At 41.2% G+C, this 21,030-nt stretch overlaps 1 protein-coding gene across 7 annotated transcripts in view; it reads right to left on the bottom strand.

Annotated features, from left to right (window-relative positions):
* The window catches only part of ehbp1 (EH domain binding protein 1), a 149,982-nt gene that overhangs the window by 43,391 nt on the left and 85,561 nt on the right, over positions 1 to 21,030 (bottom strand). For 4 of the 7 annotated variants that reach the window (XM_084376010.1, XM_084376011.1, XM_084376012.1 and 1 more), the window contains 3 exons: positions 7,322 to 7,472; positions 4,257 to 4,559; positions 1,415 to 1,569 (listed from right to left, as the gene is read on the bottom strand). In XM_084376010.1, the coding sequence (XP_084232136.1) occupies positions 1,415 to 1,569; positions 4,257 to 4,559; positions 7,322 to 7,472 (609 nt within the window). The remainder of the gene's footprint in view (positions 1 to 1,414; positions 1,570 to 4,256; positions 4,560 to 7,321; positions 7,473 to 21,030) is intronic. The other 3 variants (XM_084376014.1, XM_084376015.1, XM_084376016.1) reach the window with 2 other exon arrangements.

The following is a 21,030-nucleotide window of genomic DNA, read 5'->3' as shown; positions in this document are numbered from 1 at the left end:
GCGTTGAGTATATTAACTTTGGGCAGCTTCCAATTTATATAATTTTAGTGACAATACAGTAAAGGGCACACATTTTTAGTTGAGTATAAATGATGGCTAAATACTGCACAAGACAGTACTGGTACAAGATGAAAAAGTGATGCTTGTCTAATATAAAACAGTCTGATATAGAAGACGTGTGGAGTTAAAGCTACTGCAAACTGTTTTGTCAATAGCCCTTGTTACCTCCTGCTGTTATATTTCAAAACAAGTTACACAAGCCATAGTTTAAAAGAAGTCTGAGCTGGGCTGGAAACTGATTTTTGAATACCTGATCAAGGTATCATTTCACAGCATATATATTATGACTATTTCATGATGTATGGCAAAGAATCATACCTGTTGCATCTTCATCCCTAGTTCTACGTAATTAAATTCAACATTAACTTCTGTAAAGACTGGCCAGATAAGCAGTTACATATAATGCATTGAGGGCCTTTAACTTGAGAGCATGTAATACATCACGTTCACCCGGAACTACCCACACATTGATACTCTGATGGCGGTGGAGGAGCCATGTAAGGCGCTGACTTGGGAGAAGTTTATAGTTCATTTAAAAATAGTATGGTGATTTAGACAGGGGTTAGGTGTCAACCGAATGGTGATTCTACTTCTGTGAGGGTCAAATGGTAACACACACACACACACACACACACACAACCACACACTCCTTTGGCCATAAAGGACTAAGCCTTTTAGGCTTTGAACACAAGAGGGAGTTTATGTGAATCGATGATCAAAGACACCCTGTGTTGCCATAAGCATGGAGGGATTCACTTGTACTGACACACACACACACACACACACACACACACACACACACACACACACACACACACACACACACACACACACACACACACACACACACACACACACACACACACACACACCTTATACCACTTGACATTCAAAATCAATTAAACTGATGTTAAGACTGGCTGACTACTTGTTGACTCAATATTCACATCAGAAGATACAGACACATTGAGCAACAACCCCCTACTCCACCTATCCACACACACACACGCATCAACTGTCTGAAAAGGTCATAGTCAATAGACGGGGACTGCTACATGTTATGTTGAGCATTATGATGCCAGTGTGTGTGTCTCATGGCTTTAGACGGACTCATATGGACACGAGAGGGATAAACTATGGTCTTACATGAAGTGGTCCGACTGACTGATGTGTACACAGGGTCAGCCGGCTGACAACCGGGGTCAGTCGGACCTGATTGATTGGATGACCCTTTGATGGCGTGAAGAGACAGAAAGAGAGAGAGAGAGATAAAAGGAAAGAGAGGTGGGGAGAAAAAAGAAAGAAAATAAAGACGCCCGGTGGATGTTTTGAGGTGAGTATGTGCGGTGCGTACCTCGAGTCCCTCTGCGGGGCTGAGTGGGGAGGTGGAGGAGGCAGTGGGCGAGGATGAGGAGGACGTGGAGGATGGGGATGAAGGGGACGTGACTCTTCTTGGGCTGACGTCCACCAGCTTCTTCAGCTTCAGATCCACATGCTTACTGTTTGTACCTAGAGAGAGAAAGAGGGAGAACAAGAGGATAATGAGTACAAAGAGTGTATGTATACATCAAAAATACGACGGAACATAAACAGAATATAAAAGAGCAAAACAACTACAAACAAACTACAGTACAGACATTTGAAATGAACAAAGACTGACAGTATACAACACACACACACACACACACACACTGACACTCTTAGAAAGTTAAAAAGACGAGAAAGGTGAGACAACTTAGTTTGCATTCATGTACACACACACACTTGGGCAAAGCCATTGATAAGGGACATATACACACTAACACATGAGTGGGAAGAGATATACAGAATACTGTATATATATGATGTGAGAGAGAGATAGAGATCTGGACAGACTCTGCAGCCTTAAGTCCTGTTTGTACTGCAGAGAGCTGCTGAGGAACTGAGTGTACAGTGATATCACCACAGTGAGCACAGGACAAGATGGAGGGACCGAGAGAATGATTCATCTTTTAAGTGTTTGTTCTTTCACTGTCTTTCTCAAGAGTTTATAATATTTAGTTGATCCCCATTGATAAAAATTAGGTGGTAAAATTATTACAGCAGTCTAAAGCAAAAAAAATCAACACTGCGACAAACTACAGCCTCCGAAATGACCATAAAGTTAAATCAACAGCTGTCCAAAACAGTTTCAGTAAAAAAAAAATTAACATCATTACCTAAATAAGAATTTTTAGAGGGCTGTTATTTTAGGCCTAGTCCACACGATTATTTTAGAAAAAGGGTTTAAAAACACGTCAAGTCCGTCAAGTAGGGGATCGATATATCGATTAAAGGTGCAATATGTAAGAATTGGACATCTTTTGATATATACTCCCAACAAATAGGTACAGCATAACACCAGAGAAGCTAACTGCTGCCAACGGTATTCTGTCGATGACTTTAGCTACTGTTAATCCCTAAATCATCAACTTTACACTGAATCTTTACTTATGGTTGTTTTTAGGTTAAGAACTCCTGCCTCTCATTCCATCTATCGAACCTAACCTTCTCCCTACTTTTACCTCCATCCATTCCTAATTTGTCTGTTCTAGTCTTTCTTCCCTTCCTGCTCCTTCATTCTCTCTCTCTGCCTTCTAGTAGCTCCGTACAGCTTTATTTTCCAGGGACTGGTAACCACAGCTCCCCTGCCAGGACAGACCACTGCACTGAGGAAGATGAAAGAACAGGAGGGCAACCGTTTCATGTGTCACCTCCCTCTGTGACACACACACACACATATCCAATGATGCATGCATACAGATGCCAGACATAGACACACTCTCTTTAACTTTGTCACCACAAACAGACAAGGACATATGAAGGAACACATGAACGGACTCACAAACAGTGTACACTAAAACAGAAGCACCATTTACAGAGTGGAGGAGGTGGTTTGAATTATCTGGGCAGCGACAAAAACTGAACATTTACAGACTGAAGTGGGGTATCAGCTACTTCACTGTTACAATCATCTCCATCCACTTCTTTCCTGACTACATAAAAATAACCACCAACAAAGAAGAAAAAAGAGAGAGACATAAAAAACAAATAGTGCAGAGATATTGCACTTCAAAGCTGCAGGAAGCATTCGCCCGTTTTCATGTTTGTTTCTTCTGGTGCCTCACTGTACTCTCACCTATCTCACATCGGCAGGAAATTGAGGAAGCAAATAAAATAAATTAAACACAAAACAAATTAATTAGTTTTACCTCTGAAGATTCGAGCAAATGCTTTCCTGAAGATATGATTTTATTTTTGTCTGGGGAGCACTTTTCTGAGTTTATTAATTACTACTTAAAGAAGTTTCTCATGAAAGAGAATGTGGGAAAAACACCAACAAGACCATGACACTCAACAAATGTGTATCGTAAGTTAGCTCCTTCTATAAGAAGCACCAATGCGTATGGAGCCAGGAGGATGCAGGGGACAGAGGGGGAATAGAGGATAATTCATGATGATGCACTGACAGATAGACAGCATGCACTTAAGCTAGTGGCTGAATGATGAAACGAGGCAAAGTGTGAGCGTAAGAGAGAAATAAATAGTACAAAGTGAGTAAGTAAAAATTTAGATTAGGGCAGTTTAGACTACATGAGTGGTCTTAAATAAATGCTTAAACTACATTGCTTTGGAAAGATCTGTTCACTGGGTGGAGGAGATAAGGCGGGGTATCAAAAAGACACAATGGGAGAAACATTTGCACTTGCGTTCTGTTTGGATGGGATATAACATTGCAGCAAATCTTTAGCAAAATTATTTTTGTTTGCCAGATCATTATCTGGTAAATGCTTGTTTACAAATAGATATTGATATCTTGTCGTATGTGTCGCTAAAAAGATCACGAGCATAACGAGTGCAACAGATTTAAAATATTCATATCCGAGTTAATTTTCGAGTGATTGAGAAACTGGTCCCGTAGCCATTAATTGACTCATTCAAGTGGTTGTCTGATGCCAGAAGTTCTGTTCATACTCTCAATGATTTTATGAATGGAAAAGGAGAATTCAAGAAATAAAGAATTTGCAAGTAATTGGGGTATGTATGGCAGCAAGATGAAAAACTGACCACTGAACATGCAGGAAATACATGAAAGAAGATCCGGGCAGGTGAATGAGTTAGTTAGAAGAAGGCAGACAAGACATGCAGCACCGCACAGCCGCAGCCAGTGATTTTACCCAGAGAAGTTAGCTCAGAGCCAGGGTTAGTAAGCTCCAGGGGCCCCCGGGTACTGGAGGTGGTTGGAAGAAGAGCCTCCAGTGGCAGTGGGTTAGTAACCAGTGCAGACGCAGATGTGGCAGCAGCAATAGTAGTATCATCATCATCATCATCATCGTCATCATCATCAGTAGCAGCAGCAGCAGCAAAACCACCACCAAAATGGAGCTGCTCTTCCTCAGCCCTCCCCTCTTCCTCATCCTCACCCCTTTCACCATCAACGGCATCATCCTCATGATGACCTCTCACTCCATCCAAAACATCTGTGGATATGGAGTGGGACAGAGGGAAGGGAGTGTTAGAAAGGAGAGGAAGTGAGGATGTCAGAAAGGATTTGAGAGGGATGAATTTAAGAGAAGTGAAAGGAAATGTGTTAACGGAATAAAAAAAGACCAAAATGAAGACATGGGGAGGAGAGAAGAAAAAAAAATCTTGGTTAGTTTGTGTTAACAGCAGTCTGTGATAAGAGCACATGTGAAGTGACCCGATTCAGTAATCCTCGTCTTAAACGTCTCAAAAAGTATAATCCACCATAACATGTCCTCTCCCCTTCGTCTACTTAAGCATTCCAGCACACTTGATGGGATGATGACACTCATTCTGTTTGCAAAAAGATCATCACCCAATGTGTAGTGCACTCATTAGACTTCGTGTGTCTCTGCAGGGTTGTTATTGTGTGTGCAACTAATCAATAATTCTCATATTTAGCAAAATAAATTGCACAAAATGGCAGCAGATTCCACCTGAGTGATGAGGAGGGACTGTGATTGATTAGTGTCTGTCTACGTCTTTGGGCTCACAAATATCTGACACACACAGTGAAACTGAGACCTCTGTTTAAATCCCCTCATTCAGAGATCTGCTGCCTGCCTTTCTTGTTCCACATAAAAGAGGTAAGGCAAACAAAAACCGAAAAAACATGAAAGCACATATTCCATTAAGTCTCCTGAGGGGCTCAATAGAAACAACAGTGTCTCCACATTAGGACTAAAAGAGAAAAAACATGTTAGCAGAAACTCAAATGGAGACCTGAGCAGCTCTAGCTGCATGGATAACCCACCATGGATTAAAACAAAACAATCGGTATACAGCGTCTGACATTGCAGGCTCCCTCCTCTGCTATTTACTACTTGGTGGGTAGAGAGACCGAGAACAAAGAGAGAAGGAGGGAGAATCACAATAACAGCATTTCCTGTTTTTTTTTTCTAATTTGCTAGCTACGATGCGGAGCGTGCTTGCAAGCGCTGTTCCTGCGTGGCTGGCTAGGGCCTAATTAATGGGAGGCCATGGTGATGGAGTTTGGAAAGTTTCTTTGCGGGCAGACACTTGGAGGGGGCAGCCCGAGCTGCATTAAAGGACCGTGAATGGTGTTGAGGGGAGAGAGGGAGAAAGGCAGAGAGAGGGAGAGAAAAAGAGAGTGTGGGGGCTAGGATTAGCCGTTCTGCTCGGCAGGCCTTGTGTATCACAGCCAACAGCATTTCTCTCTTCTCCTCACCTCCTCCTCCTCCTCTCTTGTTCCGTTCTTTCCTCCAACTCCATTTTTAATGAGATCAACAATTAGTCCAATTCAGAAAAGCTGAAAGAGCAAATAAATCAAGTGCTACCCTCCCTCTGCCTCGCTGTCTTTCTTCTGTCGCTTCACCTAACAAGTTGCTGATCTCACTTCTTCTTGTTTAGGGTTTATTAGTTTTCGATTTGTTTCCCTCATCCCTTTTCTCAACTCCAAAGGCGGCTACTCTGACCTACCTACTTGTCCTTCTTCCTGTCACTCTATATATAATCCTGTCACCAGAGCTGCAATGATTGGTTGATCAATCAATTAGTTGATTGACAGAAAAATAATTGGCAACTACTTTGATAATCGATGATTCCTTTGAATCATTTCTGAAGCGGACATTTCTGTTTTATATTTTTGAGTATTTTTCGGGTTTTGTTTATCTTTTCTCTGACATTTCATAGACTGAACACTTAAGAAATTGAATGGATTATGAGAATAATTGTTAGTTCAGAGCTATGACAACTAATCGATTAGTTGTCAACTATTAAATTAATTGCCAACTATTTTTATAATAGATTAACTGCTTTGAGTAAATGTTTCTTCACTCCTATGACAGTAAACTGAATATATTTGGGTTGTGGACAAAACAAAACATTTGAGGATGTCATCTTGGGCTTAGTGAAACAATAATTAACATTTTTCTGACATTTTACTGACAAAGTAGTTGTTAGTTGCAGCCCTACTTGTCACTTAGCTGTCTTTCTTTCATCCCTTATATCTCTCCTTTCTCAACCATTGACAGGCCATGTGTTAATGTTGTGTTCGTCCCTACTTTTAAAACATCAAGAGGCTTCTTCGCTCTTTCTCTTCACCTATAGTACTGATACTGCATTCTCAACTTTACACACTCTTCATCCTCACCTGTCTTCAATCTCACCTCTCATTTGCATGCAGTGTACCCGATCTACATGAACAATACACCAAAGTGGAGGAATCTGAAACAAACAACTAGAGACGCCTAATAATGGTCATTATAATAATAACCCCAATTTCAAGGAAATGGAAAGCAGTGGGAAATGTGTGTGGCAGCAGTTGCTACCCCTGCAAGCCATCATTAGAAGTGTTTGGTGTTTTGAGCATAATTTGGACGCACTATGTGTTGTGTTGATTAACAATTACTAGGCGAACGAGACGAGGGAGGAGTCGCGGGGGTAAATTGCGGTTGCAAATATGAGGGTGGTGCATTTTAGACCCGCGGCCGGACTCAAATGGCATTTTGTTTTTCTCTGAGGATTAAACAGAACCCCTTTAGAGAGCATAATGGAAATGTGAGAGTCATGGCATGTGTGGATGAAGAAAGTGAGTGTATGTTAAAAGCATGCTAGTGTGACTTTTCTTTTGTATTACAGTTAATGACTATTAGCGAGATTTATGGGTGTTAGCAAGTGCGTGTGTCAATATAAGGCCTTCTTATCAAACTCTGAAAGCATGTTCATAAAAAAGTTAAAAAGCTGTGTGTGTGCTGACCTCCAGCAGGGCTAGCTTTGCTGCCCTTGCCTCTGTCCATGCTGGACGAGTCCAGCAGGCTCATGTCGGACATCTTTACTCCGGATCGAGCCTCGGCTATCAGCTGCCTGGCTCGCTCTCTCAGCTGTCTCCGCCGCTCTGCGTCCCGCTCCTGCACACAAAAACATGAACAAAAGAGTTTCAGTGACTCTTGTGGAAGTAAATATTAAAGCAACATTATGTTACTTTGTTTTTATCTTAAAATAACAGCTTCAAAATCATTTTGATGGTACAGTGTCTTGTAATAGGGTGAATGGTGTCTCGGGGGGCACCAAATCGCACAAAATGCCAATTTCTACGTAATGTTGCTTTAAAGTCGCTACACACACAGGTTTGTATCACATGTCCCGATCAGTTTTTTTGGCCATGATCGAGATGAAAATATGGAAGGTCCTAATTAATAACTATGAAGTTAATAATCTTAAAATATTGATATAATGTGAATAAAAGTTAAACTGGGAAAATGTGACTTCTAATACCAACGTGTCCAAGTCCAGTAAGCAATTCTGGAGAAAGATAACTGATTGAGTCTCATTCCCTGGTTGTCAAATACCGTTGTTCAGGGTCGGCAGGCCACCAGCCCAAAGCGTCTTTATTTTACGACCTGGAAATGAGACTCAAGCATCAGCTGTCTTTCTCCAGAATCGCTGATGGCAGGAAATGTCACAAACACAGCAAAATAATACGAACAAAAGGAAATTCTGGCAGAGGGCAGGGATTCTTGATTCTTTTGTATACGTGTATGCAAGACATACACCACATCGCAGCCACCCGCCAGCTAGTACAAAATACACAATAAGAAGTTTTGTTATCAAAATGGATGTACACATCTTGTGCATTATAGAGTTAGGAGTGTATAGATAGACACACACACACACCCACCCACCCACACACACACTCACACACCTCATCTTGGCACTAGACATACAGTATTGAGCCGTCACCATCAGAGTAATGGCAGAAATGCCATTTTCAGGCCGATCCAATCTGATCCTACTGATAGCACAGGCCACCACCTCTCTCTCTCTCTCTCTCTCTCACACACACACACACACACACACACACACACACACACACACACACACACACACACACACACACTTACAGAGCAAACAGGAAAACCTTGATGATGTAAACTGACAAACACTTAACTGACGACAACCCAACCAAGCACACACAAGCGCACTCAATGCACAGGCTGTAAGTACGTCAGTAAGCAGGCAGAGGATGACGGGATATTCAAAATGACGTATGTAGACCATCACAACGTGAATTTGTTAAAGCGACACAAAAAGAAATATTGGAGTAATCCAAAGCAGATGGTGTAAAGTTATGAGAGAGCATACCGATTTAAAAAATACTGAGGCTGTTGGGTTGAGATATTCACCACATAATTCAATCTGCAAGAGACTATGATGACAAATACTGTTTCAAATCCAGCATACATCATTTAAGCCTGTGTGACAAAAACAACAGAAGTTAAGAGGCATGTTAACACAAACTCCACCTTGCACTCACACCCACAAACACGTCTTACACAACTCCAACCTGAGCACAAACACACACAACACAAACGCACCCTGAAAACTCCACCTTGCACCCCCTCTTTCCCAAACATACACGACCACATGTGACCCAAGGGAGAGTGAAGCTGCATTTCTCTGTCACTGTTCTCCCTCCCTGTGGTTTCCTGTTAATCAGGCTTCTCCATATTGAGGCAGGGGTTTTAGGGCTGGCCTATTGAAGCCGCCCATTTATCCATTAACAAAACAAGCAGCGCCCGCTAATGAGCTACATCTCTCCATTTCCATGTCAATTGTTTGTTTGTAGCCATTGTTAGGTTGGGACAATGGGGCTGTATTGTAAATGACAGCAACCCTAATGCACTCTGTGTGTGTGTGTGTGTGTGTGTGGGAGAGAGAGAGCCCAGGGGGATGCCCACGGGGAGAAGGGAACACACCTTAGAGAGAGACTGATAAAGAGGGAGAGAGAGACAGAAAGAGAGATAAAAAGTGAGGCGGGTAGAAAGAGGAGAAGCGGTTGTTGATACTTGCTTATAGGAAAGTATTGAATGTCAAAAACAACAATACTTCCCAAGACCTCATTCAGTTCAGCTCCAGGAAACAAATAACAGAATTATGATTTTTAATTTGAAAGAAAATGGGATCTTTAAACATGTAAATTTTGTTGTTTCACATTTTCATATTGGGTGTTTTTGCACTGATTCACAAACAGGCCTAAACACTTCAAGATCAAGAATCTCAACTAGATTACCTGTAACAGGCACTGACAGATGGAGCTTTAGGAAGAATTAAAGGGGTCAGATAACTAGATTAAAAACTTTGATTAATGTTTCTGTAGGATATTCTGTGACATCCATAACACAACATCCAGTTAACAGGCTTAAATACAAGACCAGGATTACAAGGTCTAATGAACTATATAGCTAGTTATCATATTTCTATTTGTGTATACATTTATGTGACCTGAGAACGGAATACAAATGGGAAACAATAGAGGACCTAAGATTGACTCCTGTGGAACGCCACAAGACAGGTAATCTTTGCAATCCAGCTATTCCTCCTAAAATAAATGGGGATGAAATCACTGTTTTCTTAAATCTTGAATTTAAATACGTGCATAGAAATAGGTGAAAAATTGAAGGAAACACGAAGATCAGAATGGGTTTCTTAAGCATGGATGAGAGAAGAGTCAGAGAACAGGAAGCAGTTCAAGAAAAAACATGCCAGGATTGATGGGTGTAAATAACTGTTTGAAGAAGCTCATAGAAATGATCTCTGATCTCTGATTTCATAAAGAAGACGGTGGATTCAGAGGTCAATTGCAAGACAATCTCAAAAACGGTTAGGATGAAGGCCAGAAAAAGGTGTTAAGATTTCCGAAGTCAATCTGTGTCTTCTAATAAAGTAATGATAGTTGGTGACATGACACAAAAATAAATTCTGCATTATGTCTTTATACTTGCCATGTTATTTTCTTACAATATTTCTCTCTTTCCATCCTCACTTCTTTCTCTCTTACTAAGTTTTTCTAGGCAGGCATCTCCCTGCTTTTATAAATGTAATATGATAACCAGTAATGTCACTGATGGCCTTCCGGCTACAGGCTGGTTCTGATATCCAATCTGGCCTTTACAGACATGGATACAACTACCAATTTAAGTGCGCAAGTGTGTGTTGTATGCATATAGAGTACACATATATATTTTTATACACACGTACAGCTTGGGCCCCAACACACTCCAAAACATCCCATATTGTTGTTGGCCATTTTGGGGACAGGAAACGGGAAATTGACTTTGTCTATCCAGAGGCTAGGATTAACGCTACAGGAAAATGCATCTGACTAGCGCCTAGCTCGGTCAGCTACAGAGCCACTGATTAGAAATATGAGTATGTGTTTGGAGGGAGAGTAGAGGAGATGATACTAGAGTCTTTTTGTTGTGTAAAGGACAATATGTGATCTGTGACAAGATCTAGGATCAAATATTCCTGTGTATACTATATGTATGATCATGTGTGATTTTATAATTGTAGGAATGTGTCCTTATTAATCACAGATTCAACTACAGGAACTGAAAGGCTAATTTGTGGCGGAGCTAATGTTTTGGTTTTCATAATCATTGCAAGTGCACAAGAATCTTAGACAGCTAAGATAAACATCAGATATGAGAGTAGTTGGGCACAATGGGGCAAATGTTTTCCTTCATTATTTTGGGTGATGTAAAATTCTAGCTCTTTGTCGAACCAATTGAGATTGTCAGTCACCCAACCGTTGCCAACACTGACATCCCAATTTTCTGTAGGAACGCAATAAACCAGAACTTTTTTCATGTGTTTATTGACCAAGTGGGGATGACATGCCATCTAGTGGACATTACATTAAAAAAAAAAAAGATGATCACGCTGGCCTTTTCCAACTTGGAAAGTGGCAATGGATATCATGCGTAACAGGGAAAACAAACACATACAGCCATTTTATTTGGCAACACAGGAAACTAACAGCCAGTGGATGTAAAAGCCACCGGGACTCGACTCTGAAAAAAGCAGAACGCACAAACCCAACCAGCCGCGTCGTTGCATGATCAAAGCCAGGATGAAAAAAGAAGTAGGAAAAAGGAGGAGAAAAAACGTGTCAGCTGGTGGTCAGTGGGAAGCGCAGCTTCAAGAATGAAGACTCAGGAGGTGAAGAGACTTCTTTTTTTTAAATGGCGACGGCAAGAACAATCGTGTACTGTGTCTTCCATCGACTGCTGGGAACCTCCAGGGGAAGAGAGGCTAAACGGTTGAGTGCAAGGCTGAGACAGAGGACTCCACTGTGGGTTTGGCGTTGGGGTGAGCGGACCCTCTCCGCTCTGGAAGCTCTTTTTGAGCAGGGGGAGCAGGTTGTCGCCTTGGTTGCTCTTTTCTGGGCAAGGAGAAAGAGGGAGGGAGGACATGCACCACTGGTCATGTACAGAGACCTGGCGTGGGCACAGAGTGATGCCACATAAACACACATACACACACCAACACACCCACACACACACACACAGGGATGCACACACAATCACTATCTAAAAGGGTTTGCCAACCACCCAGATAGCCAGCCAGTCTGGCAGCCAGTCATGCAGTTCCAGACATTTGTCATGACAGGCTAATTCACAGTCAAGAGGTGCTTTAGGTCTCTATCTTGTCCAGGCACACACACACACTCACTCACACACATCCTAAAGCGCAACAAAACACACACACACAAAAACAATCACATAGCTGTGTAATCACACACTCAAAAACATTGTTTCAAATGCCAGACTGATGATCCAGACATGATGCAGATGCAGGTAGAACTCATTCAAACTTCATTTGAAACCATCCTTCCACAACAGTAAACACACTACAGCTAATCTACCTGCTTTCATGTTTACAACTTATTATACTCTTAGTATTCCCAATTATCTAATAACAGAACATACAACATCTAAAAACAATTACATTTTTCTGAAAATCTAACCAGGATCGTACATGCTGTAAATATATGAGAGAATTAAGTACTAAAGATCTCAACCTAGATTCCTGGTTACGACAGCAGTTAGCACGGAGACTTATCACAGCATTTAGACATTTGAAGCTGCAATGCTGTCCACATTTACATTACACTGCACTGTACTGTACTGATTTTCAGTTATTCAAGTGTCAAGGTTTTATTGCAGCAATGAACAAGCAATTCTTCGCACTTGGGCCTCATAATTCCGACTGTTCATATTTTAAATAAGCCGACACTTGATTTGAACATTAACAACACTGATTATGAAGGATAATCTTTGGAAGATCATTATAAAAAAATAAGAATGACGTGTCTGGTCAGGTTTAGAAAGAGGATTGCGGGTAAAGTAAACAAGCAGCAACATATTCTTTGAGGCAGGAAGCAATAGGGTTTATGGGAAATGTGGTCCTCAGTTTGAAAACCAGAGAGTCCAGCAATTGGCAAATTTGTTGTGTACTATAATACCACAAGGTATCAAGATTAATTTAACAACAATATAAGCATATTTTTTTTTAAATAAATGACATGTACCAGATTTAGAAATCTATCACTTATAAAACCTATTATTGCTCAATTTTTGGTAAAGCGAAAGAGAGAGAGAGAGAGTAAGGGAGAGAGTGAGAGAGAGAAAGAGAGAGAGTCTGAGCGAGAGAGAGAGACAGACAGAGAGGGAGAGAGAGCTTATCGGCTGGCTCCAGACGGAGTGCGCGGATCAATGAGCATGCGAGGCCCACAGCGATCAATGCATTTGATAAAGAATTAAAGAAGAGCCACTGTACATGGCTATCAAAGAACCAGGACACGGCCTAATTATGATTCGACGGGTGCGTGCCCATGATAGGGGTCTGTGTGTGTGTGTGTTATATGTACATAAATAAAAAATCTGCGAGATGTCAGTGTGGAAGTGGTGTGGAAGCGCAGGACGTGTACCTGTGTGTCAGTGTATACATGCGTGTGTGGTTGTCTGTGTTTGGGCAGAGATGTCATGTTGGTGTGCTCTGTAGTTTGTGTAGTAATTTTAATGTGATGTGTAAGTGTTTCTAAATTAATGTTTAAACAGTTTTTTTTATAAAAGCTGTCAATCTGCTTTTCATCAAGTTGTTTTGTTGTATTATTTTGTGTTTTTTAATGTTGTGTATGTGTTTTTGTGTTTAGTATCCTGTGTGAATTGGAAAATGCCGTGTACATCCCTATTAAAACAAACACTAAATGTAAATAATATAATTCTGACACCATCACTGCAGCAGCACACGAGTGCACATGTAAAAGGCACAGTGCAAAACACTTCAAATCGTGTGTATTTTACAGAGAACATTGTTTGTATTTGTAAGAATACAACAAATATTGATGCGCTGAATGTGTGTCACAAATGTACAGAACAAACGCGCGCACGTGTGTGTGTGTGTGTGCGTGTGTGTATGGAATATCAAGCTGACATTTTTTGAGTAAATAAATGTGTGTGTTTGACCTCTGAGGTTCTGTTTAACTGTGGTTTCATGTTTGAATTAACAGTTTGTCCTCAGCACTCTGTGTATGTGTGCATGTGTGTCTGTTTAACAAGGGCACTTATACAGTAGGACAGGTAGAACAGGTAGAGCAGAGCATGGAGACTACTCAACACACACACACACACACACACACACACACACACACACACACACACACACACACACACACACACACACACACACACACACACACACACACACACACAAGAAAAGTCGTGACTGTGACAGGCGAGTAAGATGGGAAGGTTTTGCCCTTTAAATAGACAGGATAATTACTGGGGAGAGAGAGAGAGAGAGAAGGGAGAGAGAAGAGAAGAGTGGTAGAAAGAAAGAGACGGAGAACATGAGCTGAACATTGTGAAGGTGGGTGACAGAAAAACACAAGGAACCTGTAAGTGCAAAAGATCCTTTAAAAGCAGAGAATGGGAAAAAAATCAGTTTTTTTAAAAAGCATACTGTTAACAAGGTGTAATATGGGGGACAGAATTGTGTTTTGTTTGAATTTTGAATGTTTTGAAAGTAGTGACTAAAACATTTACAGTAAATTATTAAGATTCATATGTTACATTTTGTAATGCCATTGTGAATTTGTTCATGTAGTGCAATTTAATCTTTCATTGAACATAAAATGTGTGGCCCCCTTTTGACCTCAGGAACTTTTCCAGGAATTCAGGAACTTTCATCACAGCCGCAGGGATCGAGTACCAGTTGTAGTTCATTTGCAAAAGTTCCTGCTGTCCTGGAAGTATTTTCCAACGCCCCAGGAACTATCAGGGTGAAGATAGTAGCACGCAACAGTGCTGAAGTGGCAAAACCTTCCAACTGTGTTATTCCTTTAACACCTCTTTCATTTTCAAGTTTTACCACATTGAGACTGCGACTGCAGCGTGTCGGACTTCAAGAACACTACAACGTGTGAATAGCATCAGTTCAGCCAAATGCAAGTCCTTGTCACTGCAAGTGTCAACAGCATTTGGGAATGAAAATTATTTTCATGACATTAACGTTTAAATAGCAGTTTCATCGTGAGACAGAAACTGAGCAAGCAGGAGAAGCTTAACTCCAGTTGCGTATTGTATCAAAATATATAAACTATGTATTAAAGCACAAACACTTTGCCCCTCTTATCTGTTATTTGTGTGCATTTCCTAATGTTCACATTTCTTTACCTGCAGTGGAAATACAAACGAATGTCCAACAGATAGATTTACTTTCTGAATTCCTGAGTGAGGTTTTGTGACTATTTAGTCGAAGGCCAACCGGCATAATCAGAGATATCCAGAAATCATACGATAAGAAGGCAAAATATCTTGACTATTAAATGTATGTACACACAAATCTAAATTTAAAAAAATCAATGCTAAACTCTATCTCACAAACGCACACATGGAGTAATTTAAGCTTTCAAATCCTACAACAAATTCTTTCTGCACTAATAAAGTGGGATTACTGTAATTTCATATGCAATGAACATTAAATATTCTCTTGTCTGTGGACCTACTCCTGCATATTTTATCCAACAAAGCGGCTTTAAGAAAAAGACAGAGAGAGAGAGGGGGAGAGAAAGAGAGAGAGAACAGGGCTACAGGATGGACGTGGGAAACATTTGGCACTTCCACTTGGTCAAACGTGAACACGAGGCATGTGATAACTTGACAAAGAGCGAGGAGAGAAAGAAAGAGGTACATGTCTACAGAAGAGGTATGTAAGTGTGTGTGTATTACAGCTTTCCTCTCTGATGGCTTGATCAGCTCTTGTGATGCAATTGAGAGAGCTGTCTTTCTCTTGCTCGTTAACACACATGCACACACACACACACGCTCGCACACTCAATTTAGAGACTGCCTTTGATCTCCACTCCTGCCAATTCAGCCACGACACATACCCTCACACTCCAACACACGCACACACACACACATGCACACACACACACACCAAACTATTTAGTTTCATTAGGGGCAGTTTCTTCAAAAAGAAGAGAGAGAGCGAGAGAAAAGGAGGGGGTGCTGGAGGAAGAGGAAGAGGAGAAGAGGAAAAAAAAGGGAGAGCTGGGAGAAGAAAGGGACGGCAGCCACATCAAAATGAGACCTGGAGAAAAACTATTACTGCTGGGAGAAAGTTGAAAAGGAGAGAGGACAGGAGGAGGAGGTAGAGGAGAAGGAGGAGGGGTGCAACGGACAAAGTGTGGACAAAAAAGGAGAGTGCACAAGGCTGTATTTGCATTTGCAAAATAGACATTTTTTAAAATCTGCTGCTAAGACAGCCCTTTACTGGTGGCCTCTTTCAATCGTTTCTTAAACACATATATTCTACTATTAGAGTTTTTGTATTCTGGAGTTGTAACATCATCAACGAGGATGGCACAGTGCATAACTCGGCCAAGGACCCTACAGTCCCCTTTTGTGCTCACTCATCGATACGAGCCACCTAGATGTGCCTGATCTCATTTTGTATTTTATTGTTTTTTTAAAAATGTATTTCTGTTTTGTCTTGCTTTTGTCCTGTTTCAATTACTTGAATTTTCCCAGTGAGGGATCACAAAAGTCATATCTTATCTTCTCTTATCTCATCTTATCATCCCCTGAGAAATTAGCAAAAATGTAAATGATTGCAATGTTAACAGCAGTGAGAAAAAAATTCTTGGATCCGTCACTTATCTGGATCTGCACCAAAAGTAAATGGGGTCTATTTTGGGCCGAGACCCATCCTCCTAAGTTTCATGGAAAATCATTTTCATAGTCGTTTTTGTGTAATCCTGCTGACAAACCAACAAAACAACAAATGGACAGGTGAAAACATCCTTGAAGAAGGTAATGATTACAGGATTATGTTATGCTGCAAGTCTAAAGATAGAGCTGGTAAGTATATTAACAGTGTTCTGATATTTGTTTGACAAAAAGCTTCTTAGTTGCAATTTGAGCTCTACGCATTAACAATCCCGGTTGAGGACACAATATTACAGTTGTCTCTTTGTAAGACACCAATATATACTTTATTTGTCTTTTAAACCATGATCTTTTATTGTGTTTTTTGTATGTACTTTATTCTATGGAAAGTCCTCTTTTATCTGAGTCTTTAATAGAATAGTATAACAAGAAAATGCCACTCTTAGCAGCAAGTCTGTCTACCTCTCAACACTGACACAAACTCTTGCATCTTTACTATGATAATTAGCTGCCTAAATTTGCCAGTGTTTGGTAATTAGGGCCAACAGCCAGGTAACAAGAAGCCACTTATAATGTGCATATTTTTTTTATAATCACTTGGATGAAATACAGTATGAATAGAATAACTCAGACAACTCAGGGCCTTTAGGAATGCAGAGGTTCAGCCAGAGGGCTTTGTTTTGGCCACCAGTGACACAAATGAAAGAAAGAAAAGAAAGAAAAAAAAAGGGAGCGTGGAGGAGAAAATGAGGACATGAATGCAGTCAAGTCAGGATCAGAGGGCAGACAGCAGATGGGAGTGGATGACAACACCCACAGGTCACAACAGCAGAAACGCAGGAGTCCCCCTCCACTCCTGAGAAGAGGAGAGGGAGCGGCGGAGGAGGAGGAGGAGGAGGAGGAGGAGGAGGAGGTGGACGGGGTTGCTGGTCGGCAAAAATCAAACGGGACCCAATTATAGGAATCACAACGAGTCAGTGAGCAGGGGAACTCTCTTACCTGGAAAACACCAAGACATTTGCGTGCACTCTCAAACGCGTACCACAAGCACACACACACACACACACACACACACACACACACACACTTGAAAGAATGCAAAAGTACACAGGTGCTCCATACTTGCACACACATATTTTTTGCTTTACAGTTATGCAAAGACACACACACACACACACACACACACACACACACACACACACACACACACACACACACACACACACACACACACACACACACACACACACACACACACACACACACACACACACACACACACACACAGGAGAATATGCTTGTGCGACCACATGCGCACAAACACACATTCATACAGTTCCTCCAAACCAAGTGTGGATCCTGATAATTAGCCTGGCCAGGCCGGTGTGAAATTACTGTTCTCATCTGCTAATGGATGAGAAGACCTGAAGCGAATAGACACACACACATGCACACATACACACACACTTCTGCATTAAAGTAATAACAGTGGGAAGAACTAAAAGAGAATAAGAAAGACAAACAACAAATGGGATGTCTGCAATAAGGATAAAATGAGAGAATAAAGTCCCGGCCTCAGATAGTTTTAGGAAAGCTCATTAATTACCCATCTGGCTGCTGTGTGGGTAGGGGGTGGTGACATTACAACATTACAAGACATCTGCTCTTTGACTGCTGATATGTTGTGAAGGCCACCTATGAGGAGGAGAAGGAGGAAGAAGAGGTGGAGGGGGCGCAAAACTATTAGTAATAGTGCTTCTTGTCCATCAAAGGCCACAGAAAGTAGGACAGACAACAAGGATGGAGAGAAAACGAAGAGGAGATGAGGCAGAGAAATCCAAAGAACAGGCAGACAGAAGGAAAGAAAGACAGTAAATGGGGTTGAAAAAAATAGATGGACACACAAAGAGAGAGAGAGAGAAAGTGAGTGAGAAGACAGGGAGGGAGAGAAAGAGAGAAAACTGAACCTGTGACCTTAGATGAAAGAACCAGTCACTGTGGGCTACAATTAGGGATGGCAGGAGGGAGAGCATAGGTCAAGAGAGCAGGGCTACACACACACACACACACACACGCATACACACGCACACGCACACGCACACAGACAGACAGACACACACACACACACACACACACACACACACACACACACACACAGACACACACACACACACACACACACACACACACACACACACACACAAACAACATGTTGTTCTGCATTAAGCTACATTCATCTTGTGTTGATGTGTGATGTGTTTTCACATTTACATTTAGTTTCACTCATCCGGTACAGACATAGTTTGTATTTTTTTTAATTTACCATATTGAGCATTTTGAGTGAGATGCAAGACTGCAACAGTAGAAAAAAACTTGGCTCCTGAATCATTAGTATTGCAAAAAAGCAGAGACTAAAGCCAAAAGACCTGATGATGATCCTGTTATAATAATATATAGATGATATTTAGTCTACAGCACAAGAAAATGAAGTGATGGCAGACTTATTATCCAAAGGTTTCTCCACTGAAATCTGTATCTGATGCACCTTACTTTGATAGTTTTATAAGTTGAAACAACACTGTGAAGTGCATTATTTCCAAAGAATTATGAACAAACAGAGTTTACATTACAGACAGGTGTGAGGAGGCTGTGTGTGATGGGAGAGAGGGTTTATAGTTCAACTGGTGACAGTTAAATGAAGTACTTCTTATTCAAACTCAATGCTCCGACCTAAGCTTCTTATTTTTGGTGACTGAACAAAGGAGAGAAATGCTCATTTGCAGGAGGACCAGAACTTGTTGAGGAGTCCCAATTCCTCTGGATAAATTGCTCACTTACTACTCTTTAGGAGAGTTATGGAAATGTTTTTGATGAGTTTTGTATTTAATGTGAAGTCACCAACAGTGTGGCTGGGGAGTCCAAAAGAGTAGTAAGTGAGCCTGACTCGATCTTTAAAAAAACTTTCTTTTTTTTAAATCTGCAATTAATAGAAGCTGAATGAATGATTGTAACCTGGAAAGTATCAAATAGCATCTGTGTGGCTTTTAAAGTTTCAGATCTGCCACTTACCTCTTGTTTTTTCATTATATGTTTATTACACAACATTTTCACAGAAAAGCAACTGAAAGCACCATAACAATCGACGTGACTGAACCCGACCTGAAGACGGACATCATTTTTAGGTTTTTGTCCGATCCTGCCCAGCCAGTCGGGTCTGAAAGGGTCCTGACAGGTTTGGGTCTGGTATCTGTGCTCTAATCAGTGATTGTACCTGAGCCAAATAGGTGACTTTCATATTACAGTCCTCATCTCGATTAGAAAAGATGTTCTTATTCTGTTCTGGACAATCAGGGCTGCAACTAATGATTATTTTGACTATCAGTTAATCTTTCAATATCTTTTTTAACTGAATGTTTCCTCTGTCACATAGAAATCATGACTTCTACAGCTTTGGGAAAGACGTGATTTTAGTTAATAGACACAAGCTTCTCAAACTGACCGATTTGTCATTTGTGTGTTGAATGTTGCAGCCCCAAAACAGCTCATGTAGACCCCTCCTCTCCCCTCTGCCCAAATCATTCTGTTGCCCCCACATTAGCCACTTCCCTGGAAGAATGAAGCCTGCTTTAATTGAATTAAATTATACCTTATGCATGCTAAACCGCAAAGCACCTACTTAGACGGATGGAGAGTTAAATGGGAAAAGCTTGGGCCTCTCCAGCTGATAACATGGACACACACACACACACACGCTAATCAAAACAAGACATCAAGTAATCTAATCTGAATCACTAACAATTATCAGCACATTGGCCTCGAGGCCAGTCGTATTCCTTTGATCAATGTTTTCTATTAAAAAAAGTGTAAACAATTCAATATCTCCCTCTCGCCCCTCCTCCTTTCCCTCCTTCCCCTATGCATGGGAGCAGTGTGTGTGCTTGTGTGTGTGTGTGTGTGTGAGGGGGTTATTAACCAATTGTCCTTGGAAATGAGTAAGGAAATCAGGAGGACAGGGAGAGAGAAAGAGCAGAGGGTTGGGTCTGGCTACTTTAAGGAGCTAATCTAAGTGAAGTCAGCCATCTTGCCGCGCCACACAAGAAGGGACGGAAGAGGACCTTTTTTGTCGCTAAGGAAATATATCGGCACTGCGACGGCTTTGAAAAACTCTTTTAATTTGCTTTCTTCCTCTGAAGACTTTTAACACCACCAGTCCTTGGAAGTTCCTCATTTACTTGCTCAGATTATGCTGAAATGGTTCCTCCTGTGGCCTGCACGCAGACACGAACACACACATTTGCATGCCTACACGCAGACAAACAGTGACAACACACTTATATACATAAGCACGCACACACACAAACACAAACACACACTCTTAAAAACCATCTAATTCAAGGGCATATATCTCTTTAAGGATTCAGGCAGTAAATGCAGGGGCATGCGTCTGCTG

The sequence above is a fragment of the Pagrus pagrus genome (assembly GCF_965226575.1).
Source record: "Pagrus pagrus genome assembly, chromosome: 15".
Taxonomy (NCBI): Eukaryota; Metazoa; Chordata; class Actinopteri; order Spariformes; family Sparidae; genus Pagrus; species Pagrus pagrus.
The sequence above is the reverse complement of the archived record's forward strand: the minus strand, read 5'-3'. Positions and strand labels throughout refer to the sequence as shown.